The following is a 12,789-nucleotide window of genomic DNA, read 5'->3' as shown; positions in this document are numbered from 1 at the left end:
CCTAATGGACACTGCTAACGAAGTTCTCTGATCAGCAGGGCAGGCACACGTACAGTGGCGCACCCATAGGGGGACACATCTCAAAAAAACATTGTTACTGCACCAGGTGAATAACTTCTTCCGCATCAGCTACAAACTATGGTGCACCAGTGTGTCTCGCTGTTAGGCCACATGGACACAAGCACCTATGTGAGGCCATTCACCAGACTCCACTTGCAGTATCTGCAAGCTTGGCTCTACTCAACTTACTGGCCATACAGGGACTGCATGACTGCGTACTTCCCTGGCAAACAGATTAAGTAGAAGCTTCTCTGCAGACCATGAATGGGAGATTCACGACATAATCCTGACCAGGATATTTATACATGAGTTACTCTTGCCCCTCTGCCGCCCCAGCCGTTCCGCACAGATGCGGCAAACACCGGCGGTGCCCGCAGACAGCCGAGGGGGTGGTTCTGTGCAGGCGCCTGGCCGATGCCTGAGCGACAGCGGGAGGGAAAAAAAAGGCCTGACCATTATGTGACCTCTTTACATCCCAAGTGAACAGAAAATGTCTCCTGTATTGTTCCAGGGGAACCATGGGTCCTTGATATATAATGTCAGATACACCTTCCTCCCTACTATCACAAGTTATAGGGAAGATCTGTCACAGCAGAGCCACCATCCTCCTAGCACTCTACTGGCCCAGTCATTTCTGGCTCATGGGACTTCTGATAATGTCCATACACCATTAATCAGGATCAGCCCATTTCCGGATCTCCTAATCCGGGACAGGAGGAAAATCAAGCATCCCAACCCGGGCTCACTCCATCTCACGGTCTAGTGTTTATATGGGCATTGGAAATAGAATGCTCGTGCTCTGCCCCTGTTCAGGAGATCCTTAACCAAAGTAGAAAGGATTCTACTGGAGCCTGCTACCTAGCTAAATAGAGGTGGTTTTTGATCTGGGCATGTCTCCACTGACATTCACTAGAGCATTCCAGTTATCCTAGACTATTTTCTCTCCTTAAAGACTTCAGGTTTAGCCCTTCGTTTCCTATGGGCACACTTAACAGTGATTAGTGCCTTCCTCCTTCTGGTAGAAGGATGTTCGATCTTTACTCACCCAGCTTCTGGTCAATTTATAAGGGGCTTGATCAGGACCTTCGCACTGATTATTAGACCTACACCTGAGTGGGAGTGTAACCGTGTCCTGTCGCCGCTCCTGGGTGTGCTCTCCAAGATGGGTAATCGGGGGGCGGGGGGCATTTAAAAAATACACAGGTTTTTAAAAGACCGGGGTTTCTGGTTTCCATTACCCTGGGCAGTGGAGTTTGAGAGGGAATAAGGCATTATGAGAGAGTTGCTGGGGGACCGTTAAGGTCAACATAGGTCTACATTTGCACCACGTCAACCTCAGTATGTTGACCATGGCTCAACGCTATTTGAAGAAATGGTTTTAGTGCGTCGCCTTAACAGAGTGCTCCTGTTAACCAAAGACACATTTGAGTGTGGATGCATGAACGAATAGGTGAACATAAGGTGACTTATGTCCATCTAGTTTTGTGGTATAGTCCAGGCCTCAGTGTGAAAGCTGAAAGAGCTCTAAAGATGTGGAGAGAGCAGTCCAAATGTCCAGGCATTGGCTTGTGACTCATTCTTTTGGAAAGTATTTCCTCTGACAGTACAAATATTGATATCTAGTTCTATAATGACTGATTTGGGGGATGACAATAAATTATGAGCTCTTCAGGGTGGGGCTTATGTGTAATCTCAGTTCAGTGAGATGCCTAGCATGCTTTTGCTGTGAGATGCCTAGCATGCTGTAAAATTACACTTTTTTTCCACTAGTGATCTTGAAAAGTAGTACTTTGTCAGCATGACATTAAGAATATCTTGGCCCTCTGGGTTGGCCTATGAGACAACTAAAGAGTCATCTGTTCATCTTTACTGACTGACTTTTAGTATTCTCTATGTGGTGTGGTATAGCTATTAAAATGTACCGCAGTCTGACTTCTGAAGTATTAAGGAAAATTTAGGTTTTGCAGATGTTCTTAATGTTTTTATTTATGCAATTTCTTATATCAGATAATGTCTTATTCCTGACGGCATTCTGCTCCAAAAAATTAAATTCTGCACACAATATTTTAAAATTCTGCAAATTTTATTTGTCAAATAAATGTGGAGGCTCCAGCATGGCACTAGGAAGCACAGAACACTGGCTGCACAGAGGTGGGAGATCACTGTGCAGCTCCCCCCACTCTGGACACAGACTCAGTGGTGAGGCTGCACCCAGCCCTAACACAGCGCAAGGACTGGGCCTGCCCCAGAAGCACCCCCCATCTGTGCCAGGTGAACTAGGTGTGGGCAGGCAGGCAGGCAGGCTCAGCAAGGCAGGATCCAAGTGTGGAGGGGGTTAGTGTAGGGGGATCCAGGTGTGGGTTGAGAGGGTTCTGTATGGGACAATCTGGGTGCGGGTGGCTCAGTTGGGGGTCCAGGTGCAGGAGGGATCTGGATGCACAGGGGCTTGTTGGGGGTTCTGGGTGCAACGGTGATGGGACTCTGCAGGTGGATCCAGGTTCACCAGGCTCAGTGTGGGAGTCTGGATGAGGTGGTGGTGGGGGGGGGAATAGAGCTTGGCGGGGGTCTAGGTGTGGGGGACTCCAGATGCTGAATAAGACTCAGTGGGGCGTGGGGATCCAGGTGCATGTGGCTCCTCGGGATGGTTGGGTGCAGGGGGAGTGGGGCTCATCAGGAGGGTTCTGAGTGCAGGTTGATGAGGATTGGCAGGAGGGTCTGGGAATGAGGAGGTCTGGATGCATGGGGGTTGGGTGGATGTGGGAGCAGCTCCCTGTACAGGGATCCCTCCCCCTGCATCTGAGGAGTGATGGAAGCAGGGTTGGTGGAGTGGTGGAAGGAGTTTCAGAGCTTCCTGCCGCTGAAGGAGAAATCCGTGGGTGGGTCTGACCTGGCCACAGATGCCGTGCAGGGGAAGAGGAAGTCCCGTCCTCCCCAGCCCAGCCAGAACAAGCAGCTGAGCTCAGCGCACAGTAGGGAGCCCGGTCTCCCTGGGCACCCGAAACATTGCTGGGGAGGGTTGCATGACTGCTCTTGTGGCTTCCCTGTCAGAGTCATTTTTCTGCAGACATCATAAATTCTCCACATGTGCAGTGGCGCAGAATTCCCTCAGGAGTAATGTCTGCCTGTTTTGTTGTTTTCTTTCAAGATGAATTGCTACTCTTAACTTTTTAAGTAAAGATGGCCAGTTTATGATTGTAAGGCAAGCAAATATATGTTGTAGCCCATAGAGCTAGGTAGCCTGGTTGTTTGCTTTATTATATCCTTTCTTATGTGTGTGTTGTTTATTATAATAGATTTATAGCTTTGTATTGGAATATTTTTGTCAGTAATGCAAAAAAACCTACAGGCCACATACTGTATGATGAGCTAAAGCACGTTAGCATACATGTGTGTGATCTTTAGCATACTGTGACCTACTGATTTGCCCTCTATAAACTTAACAGCTACACTACATAAAACCTGGAAATCACCACCACGAAACCAGTTCAGGCCAGAAAAAGCAGACGTGAGAATGAGCTGATTGTCATTAATGTGTATGAATATGCTAGCCTATAGAGTAAGCACACCCTGATATTATGTGGGTGAGGAAATTAAGTTTGGACATAGAAGGTTGGGAATGTGGTGCTCAGGCTCTATAAGAGGGGCAACCACCATGTTTGTTTAGTTTTTTCTTGGGTCTTTCTTGGCTTTGTTTCTGACTTTAAAGCATCTCCTAAGTTTTTCGTCTTCCAGTCGAACACTGCGGAACCATCAGACTCTTGTTTGGCATGCCAGAGACAAGGCTGGTTCTTTGTCTCTTACCACCAGGTTCTCAAGGAAGAGTGTGATTGTTTATCTAGGAAGTTTTATAGTAAATTCATAGATTCTAGGTCTGGAAGGGACCTCAAGAGGTCATCGAGTCCAGTCCCCTGCCCTCATGGCAGGACCAAATACTGTCTAGACCATCCCTGATAGACATTTATCTAACCTACTCTTAAATATCTCCAGAGATGGAGATTCCACAACCTCCCTAGGCAGTTTATTCCAGTGTTTAACCACCCTGACAGGAACTTTTTCGTAATGTCCAACCTAAACCTCCCTTGCTGCAGTTTAAGCCCATTGCTTCTTGTTCTATCGTTAGAGGCTAAGATGAATAAGTTTTTTCTCTCTCCTCCTTATGACACCCTTTTAGATACCTGAAAACTGCTATCCTGTCCCCTCTCAGTCTTCTCTTTTCCAAACTAAACAAACCCAATTCTTTCAGTCTTCCTTCATAGGTCATGTTCTCTAGACCTTTAATCATCCTTGTTGCACTTCTCTGGACCCTCTCCAATTTCTGCACATCTTTCTTGAAGTGCGGTGCCCAGAACTGGACACACTACTTCAGCTGAGGCCTAATCAGCGCAGAGTAGAGCAGAAGAATGATTCTCGTGTCTTGCTCACAACACACCTGTTGTTGCATCCCAGAATCACATTTTCTTTTTTTGCAACAGCATCACACTGTTGACTCTTATTTAGCTTGTGGTCCACTAAAACCCCTAGATCCCTTTCTGCCGTACTCCTTCCTAGACAGTCTCTTCCCAGTCTGTATGTATGAAACTGATTGTTCCTTCCTAAGTGGAGCACTTTGCATTTGTCTTTCTTAAACTTCATCCTGGTTATTTCAGACCATTTCTCCAATTTGTCCCAGATCATTTTGAATTATGACCTTATCCTCCAAAGCAGTTGCAGTCCCTCCCAGTTAGATATCATCTGCAAACTTAATAAGCGTACTTTCCATGCCAATATCTAAGTCGTTGATGAAGATATTGAACAGAGCCGGTCCCAAAACAGACCCCTGCGGAACCCCACTTGTTATACCTTTCAAGGTATAACAAGCAGGATTGGGAACCATTAATAACTACTCTGAGTACGGTTATTCAGCCTGTTATGCACCCACCTTATAGTAACCCCATCTAAATTGTATCTGCCTAGTTTATTGATAAGAATATCATGCGAGACAGTATCAGATGCCTTACTAAAGTCTAGGTATACCACATCCACCGCTTCTCCCTTATCCATGAGACTCGTTATCCTATCAAAGAAAGTGATCAGATTGGTTTGACATGATTTGTTCTTTACAAATCCATGCTGGCTATTCCCTATCACCTTACCATCTTCCAAGTGTTTACAGATTTCCTTAATTACCTGCTCCATTATCTTCCCTGGCACAGAGGTTAAACTAACTGGTCTGTAGTTTCCTGGGTTGTTTTTATTTCCCTTTTTATAGACGGGCACTATATTTGTCCTTTTCCAGTTTTCTGGAATTTCTTCTGTCTCCCATGATTTTTCCAAGATAATAGCTAGAGGCTCAGATACCTCCTTTATTAGCTCCTTGAGTATTCTAGGATGCATTTCATCAGGCCCTGGTGACTTGCAGGGATCTAACTTTTCTAAGTGATTTTTAACTTCTTCTTTTTATTTTATCTTCCAAACCTGCCCCCTTCCCATTAGCATTCACTATGTTATGCATCACTTCAGACTTCTCGGTGAAGACCGAAACAAAAAAGTCATTGAGCATCTCTGCCATTTCCAAGTTTCCTGTTGCTGTTTCTCCCTCCTCACTGAGCAGTGGGCCTACGTCCTTGGTCTTCCTGTTGCTTCTAATGTATTGATAAAAAGTCATCTTGTTTCCCTTTATTCCTGTAGCTAGTTTGAGCTCATTTTGTGCCTTTGCCTTTCTAATCTTGCCCTTGCATTCCTGTGTTGTTTGCCTATATTCATCCTTTGTAATTTGTCCTAGTTTCCATTTTTTATGACTCCTTTTTATTTTTTAGATCATGTAAGATCTCGTGGTTAAGCCGAGTTGGTCTTTTGCCACATTTTCTATCTTTCCTACCCAGCGGATTAGCTTGGTTTTGGGCCCTTAATAAGTGTCCCTTTGAAATACTGCCAACTCTCCTCAGTTTTTCCCCTCAGTCTTGATTCCACTGGGACCTTACCTATCAGCTCTCTGAACTTACCAAAATCCGCTTTCCTGAAATCCATTGTCTGTTTTGCTGTACTCCCTTCTACCCTTCCTTAGAATTGTGAACTGTGATTTCACTTTCACCCAAGCTGCCTTCCACTTTCAAATTCTCAATGAGTTCCTCCCTATTTGTTAAAATCAAATCTAGAACAGCTTCCCCCCAGTAGCTTCTTCAACCTTCTGAAATAAAAAGTTGTCTGCAATGCAGTCCAAAAACTTATTGGATAGTCTGTGCCCCGCTGTGTTATTTTCCCAACATATATCTGGATAGTTGAAGTCACCCATCAACCCATCAGTCAGCACTGAATCTTGGGCTTTGGATGATTTTGTTAGTTGTTTAAAAATAAAAAAGCCTCATCCACCTCTTCCACCTGGTTAGGTGGCCTGTAGTAGACTCCTAGCATGACATCACCCTTGATTTTTTTTACCCCTTTTAGCCTAACCCAGAGACTCTCAACACGTTTGTCTCCTATGTCCATCTCCACCTCAGTCCGTGTGTATGTTGTTAATATATAAGGCAACACCTCCTCCGTTTTTCCCCTGTCTATCCTTCCTGAGCAAGCTGTACCCATCCATACCAACATTCCAATCATGTGTATTATCCCACCACGTTTTGGTGATGCCAACAATGTCATAGTTGTATTTATTTATTAGCACTTCCAGTTCTTCCTGTTTATTACCCATACTTCTCACATTTGTATATAGGCATCTAAGATACTGATTTGATCTTGCCTCCCAGTTTTGCCCTGACCCTCCTTTCTCTCTGCCATTATAGCCCACGCTCCCTCCTATTTCATGTGATACATGAACCTCTAGAATAGTACTATTTCCTTTTTAATTCTGGTTGATTACTTTTTCATTTGATTACTAGTCTATTTATATCAATAAAAGTCTTTAAGGCTGTATTTTGTTCTCAGCATGAGTGTTCTTGTCATACATCCCCAGGGACCTTGCAAGACTCTGTGTAGCCTGATTCTGGGACAAGAACCTTATTTTCTCATCAGATCAATTGGCTAGACTATAACCTTTATTATATAAACAATAATATTAATCACCTTAAAATCAGGCAACAATGTTCTGCCATGAAGTATACATGAATAACTCATTAATGCTGACATTTAGTTTTTTCATGCTAAGATTTACACTGGAACAACATTTTATGCGAACTTTCAAGATCCTGGTAGTACAAATTTTCATAACAGCTTACTGAAGCTGCAGATATATACATTAGCAAAACTGTCACTACTGGTCTCTCTTCTGAGTGGCTGGCCTGAATCTATTTCTAAAGAACAGCCCATTTTTCTGTTGGTATAAAATGCATTTGAGTAACGTTCCCTTATTGTAATAGTGACCTCTCAATCGGTTATATCTGAGACAACATTGAAACTTACTTTTGAACCTTGTCATATCAGTTCTTTGCCAGGAGCAGTTGTTCTTCTGCTTGGAGAGATCTGTTGCAAGCTTGTGCAAGGCTTTGTTTTATACCCATCCTGTTCATTGTGTGTGAGCCTCTAGGGAGATGAGACAGTTTCAGTCTGTGGTACTGGTATTCAAATGACACACCAGTGTCACACTATACAGCCCAGAGGATACAGTGTCTGTACTATCCCAGTGCCTGGCCAAGAATGGGACTAGGGTGACAGTGAACTGGCTGATACTCATTCTGGCTGAGACAGAGTTGGTAGGGAGGGAGGAGGAATTCTGGGTGGGTAAGGTAGGAATGGCTTTTGCCATAAGGAGACTTATTTATATCACACCAAGTTTTGCAGCTTGGGGCATTTCCATGTATTTGTATTTGCCCTTAAAAGTCTCTGGTGACAGTGGTTACTCACCTTGACTCATTTATATCTGGCTGGGTGATGGTAACCTTTTCTTTTGGAAGTGACTCTCTCCACAGTAATCCATACCTTTGTGTCTTTTATACCAGGCGTTCTCAACCTTTTCTTTCTGAGCCCCCTGCAACATGTTATAAAAACTTCACGGCTCACATGTGCCACAATAACTGTTTTTCTGCATACAAAAGCCAGGGCTGGCGCTAGGGGGAGCAAGTAGGGCAATTGCCTGGGGCCCCATGCCACAGGAGCCCCCGCAAAGTTACGTTGCTCGGGCTTTGGCTTCAGCCCCAGGTGGTGGGTGTCAGCGCCCTGAGCTTCAGTGCGGTGGAGCTTTGGCTTTCTACCCAGAGCCTCAGTGAGTCTAATGCTGGCCCTGCTTGGTGGACCCCCTGAAACCTGCTCGCAGCCCCCAAGGGGGCTGCGGACCCCGGGTTGAGAATCACTGTTCTATACTAGATTATTGCAATGGTTTCTAGTTGGGACTTCTCCTGAGGAGCATTCAGAAGGTTCAGCTGGTTCAGAGTGATTTAGCCTGTTGAACAGTATTGGTTTTGTGAAATCTTTTACCTGCTGTTCAGAAACTGCACTGGCCTATTTTTCTCTTCCAGGTATAGTTCGAAGTGTCATCTTTGATCTAGAAAGACTTGAATGGCTTTTTCTTGGCTTGTTTGGAGACTGCCTTTTTTAGCATGTGCTATGGCAGCAATTGAGATCAGCTGGAATGGATAAAATGATATTCTGATCTACACTTAAATATCAGAGAGTTTGTGGCAGAGTACTTTTGATGAAGGGTCCTTGTCTCTTGAACACATTTCCCCTAATGTTCCAGGCCTTAGTTCAGCAAGGCAATTAAGGATATACGTAATATTAATCGTGTTTAAAAGTTCATCGTAATTCAGAGACACTGTTCTCCATAAGATTCTGGAAGCTTTGCGGAACAGGAACTGATTCTGAAAATGTGAAGAAGCATGTGTTTAAGTCCCATTGACTTGAATGGAACTTAAATGTTTGCTTAAAGTGAAAGAGGTAATAAACATTTGTTAGAGGAAAAAGTTTTATAATGTGAAACTTTTTTTGAGAAATTACCTCCTTTTAAAAAATGCCATTGCAAAATCATTTCAATTTATAAACTGAAAAATTATCTTCAAGGTGGCTATTTTATTTAATATATTTATAAAATTTATAAATATATTGGGGGGTAGATACCGGGGAAGGTGATCTTTTAAGATAAATGGCAATATTGGCACAAGAAAAAAAAAGTATATAAAGTGGCAATGAACAAATTCAGGCTGGAAATTAAAAGGGTTCTAACCATGGGGGGTGAATTTCTGGAACAGCCACCCAATAGGAGATAGTTAATAGCAACTTCATTAGTTTTAATAACTGGACAAATTTATGGATGTGATTGTATGATGGGTTTGCTTGTGAGAGTAAGGGGCAGGGTTCATCAGCCTTGGGGTTCACTTCCTATTTCTCTTATGTCCTTAAAAGCTCATACTTCAGGATTTCAGACAACCACATGTATGGGCCAGGAGGGGATTCTCCCCTCTCCCCCCAAGAGTGTGTGTGTTTGTTTTTAATCTTCTGAAGCACCAGGGATGGCCACAGCTGGAGATAGGACTTTGGATGGAGAGGGATGGGGCTCTGGGTAGCACCAAACATTCTTTCTCCCAAGTGCTTGGCTGGTTGGTTTTTGCTCATATACTCAAGGTCTAATTGATCACCATATGTAGGGTTGGGAAGAAATTTTCTTCAGATCAGAATGGCAGTGAACTGGGAGAGGGGGAATATTTACTACTTTTTTTTTAAGGTGTGGGTGCAGGTCACTTGCCAATATTATAGAGGGTAGATCTTATATAATTGTTTCCCTGCCATTGCAGAAGCCTTGGGCAACGGTGCCCCATTGGTCCCTCCTATTCTCTGCACGTGGAACATAATACTTTAGTCTTCTGTGAACTGTAATACTTTGGTTTATTTTCAGTTGTTGGGTTTAGTGTGCAGGTGCTCAGAAAGTGTTGGTGTCCGGTGACATACAGGAGGTCAGACAAGATGATTTGATGTCTCTTTGGCCTTATCTTCTGATTTAGAAGCATCCATTTTAAAAAGTGTCTTAACTGGCTTTGGATTTAAATTTTCAACTAAAACATTCCTTTGTCTGTATTCTTCTATAACTGAATTCTCTCCCTGCTACGGTGCCACCTCACTCTTATGTGGATTAGCTCCTTCCAGCTACGACACCCCTCCACACCCCTTTCTGTTGCTCATTCTCACCCTGCCACCTCTCCCTCTGTGACTCAAGGTGCTCTCTTCGTGGCTTTGCCCTCCGGCCAGGTCACTGTGCTTTCCCCCTTCCAGGAGTTATCCAAAATGGCCACTTTCTCCCTCTCTGCCCTGACTATGCCACTTCCCCAGTGGCTGGTTGGGAAACCTGGGCCTGCCCTCTACTCCGGATTCCAGCTTAGGGACCTGATCTGTGAAGTCCTACTTTGCTGCCCTTTCCCTGAGACTTTTGCTACTCCACCTCCATCTTAGACTTTCATTCTTTAAACCCTTCTTTCAGGGTCTGCAGTCCCTGGGTTTCTAAACTCACACCTGGGTTTCCTTCCTGCCCTCTCTAAAAACCAGAGTGTGACTACAGGCTCCTGCCTTGCAGTCCTTTTCTGCTACCAACCTCCTGGCTTTATACTAGCCCTGCCTGTTCCTTCTCAGCTGGGTTCCTTCATCAATCTGTGGTTACTTAGGCTACCTAATTCTCATCAGCTATGATCTGTTCACTTAATTGGCCCCTTCTCGGCCTCATTAACCTTTCCAGTCTAGTGTGGGCTGAACACCCCACCATACTTCCCTCCAAATTTTTTTTTTAAAAATACAACTTTTGCAGGTCTTGGTCACAAAATGGACTAAACCCAGATATGTCATCAGCTAATATTAACAGTTGGAGTCAACTTTTTAAAGTGACTATTGGAAATACAGTAACATTCTTCATAATGAACTTTTTCAAATACTATATTGCTGTTGTAATGTACAACAGGCATGATGCCTTGAATGACTAGTGACCTGTTTACAACTAAATACTGTATCTTTTCAAAATTGTTCATTTTTGTGTTGCTTAAATTGATATTGAATCCTTGTATATCTCTTGGTAGACTTGTTTTATGGTAGGTCAGATCAAATCTGGATATGGTTAAATGCTGCTTATCTTGATATTAAATATAAACTGTATTATAGTAGAATAAGTAGTAGTTTAGTCAGTCTTCAGTTTAATATAGCTAAGTTCATTTTCAGAAAACATTAGCACCTTGAAGTATAATGGCCAACTAGAGTGACGTGGCTGGCTGACAACATTTGCATTTGTTCTCTTCGTTGTTGAAATGCACATTCTTCAATATCTCACAAAAATGTGTGGTGGGCAGCTTTTAAAAACAATTGTGAAATGTAAAAATAGGAAAGTCAGTGATTAAAGTCATTCATTAGTTATATTAAAAGATTGGCTGTTGCCCAGAAGTGCCTTTGCTGATGATCTTGCATTTTATCTTTCAGCGTGGATCTGACGAGCTTCTTTCTTCTGGTATCACTAACGGGCCTTTTACCATGAGCAATTCTACTCCAGCTACAGGTATATTTAAGAAAATAATTGTAACGTTTACCATGGTTTTACAGCTTATCAGTGTTAGCACAGTTTCAGGAAATCTGATTTTCTTTTTTTCCTTCATACTCTCATGTAACCTTTTTATGAGCAGCGCCCCCCTTTCCCCCCCCCCCCCGAGTCTTAGACTCTCGCAGAGACAGCAAATTCAGGCCCTTGGGGAGCAAAAGTGCCTAGATTCACTCTGTAGTGGACCCATCTGGCTGTTTAATGAGTGGTGTTGGATTCTAGAATCCAATCTACATAACCCACCCATTAGAACCTGAGGAACCCATTCTGATTGGTGGACATATTTCCTGCTTCTTTGAAACCTGGACAAAGATGTACTACAGAGCAGTGGGACCCACAAATAATCAAAAAGAGATATAGAACTAAATTTAAAAACACCAGAAATTATTTTGTTCAGCACTGGTGAAGTCACTCAGTTTCATTGATATAATAATGGACAAAGGATTACCTCCTCTGAGGAGGCATGATCAAACCAGTAATCTCTGTAGAAATTCTCAAGTACCCTTTCTTTATGCTTTCCTCCCATTCCATTGTTAAGAGTGAATCAGAAGATTGAGAAAGATGAAAACCAGAACAATTCTGATGAGGCAATGCTAGCCGAAGAGGCCTGGTTCTTTGAGACCACCTGCTTCACTGTGCATTCATCTCTTCAGCTTTCGCTTCAAAATGTGGTTGTACGGGTTGCTTAGTTTAGTTAGTATGTTTTTATATACATATATAGTATGTAGTGTAGTTTTTGAAGTTTTACTGAAGTCTGTTTCCTTTATTAGAGAAGACTTTTTTCGATTATTTTTTTTCTTTGAGTCTTTCCTCAGTACCAAGGAATAAGATCCAATAGTGGTGAGCAGGTCTCCGGGCTTTAAAATCTGCCGTTTTCTAGGAGAGAGCTATGCACATACAAAATACAAATATGCATTTTGTATATGGAAGTCTTGTATACCTACTAAGTGCCAATTGTGATTCTTTTTGTAAGCACAGTGCACACACGGGGCTCGTGATGTCCCTTTGAAGTAATATTTGGTGTAAAAGACAATGCATATGTCTCTGACTCTGGGGCTCTAAGAGATTGTCTGTCTGACTCTGTGATCTCATGCTTCTATCAAGCACAATGAGCTTTCCATCAGTCTTCCTTAGTTCAGTCAGTCAGTCTGACTCCTGCTGCCCCAGGCAGGAGGAAGCAAAGATCTCCAGATGAGGCTTAGCATTGGTACCATTGCTGATAATGAGTGAGAAGGCTAAAAGTGCTGACTTGT

At 43.2% G+C, this 12,789-nt stretch overlaps 1 protein-coding gene across 6 annotated transcripts in view; it reads left to right on the top strand.

The window, feature by feature from the left end:
• Positions 1–12,789, top strand: part of PTBP3 (polypyrimidine tract binding protein 3) — a 160,292-nt gene that overhangs the window by 92,425 nt on the left and 55,078 nt on the right. For all 6 annotated transcript variants that reach the window (XM_039543057.1, XM_039543059.1, XM_039543058.1 and 3 more), the window contains one exon: positions 11,422–11,497. In XM_039543057.1, the coding sequence (XP_039398991.1) occupies positions 11,422–11,497 (76 nt within the window). The remainder of the gene's footprint in view (positions 1–11,421; positions 11,498–12,789) is intronic.

The sequence above is a fragment of the Mauremys reevesii genome, linkage group 6 (genome assembly GCF_016161935.1).
Source record: "Mauremys reevesii isolate NIE-2019 linkage group 6, ASM1616193v1, whole genome shotgun sequence".
Lineage (NCBI taxonomy): Eukaryota > Metazoa > Chordata > Testudines > Geoemydidae > Mauremys > Mauremys reevesii.
The sequence above is the reverse complement of the archived record's forward strand: the minus strand, read 5'-3'. Positions and strand labels throughout refer to the sequence as shown.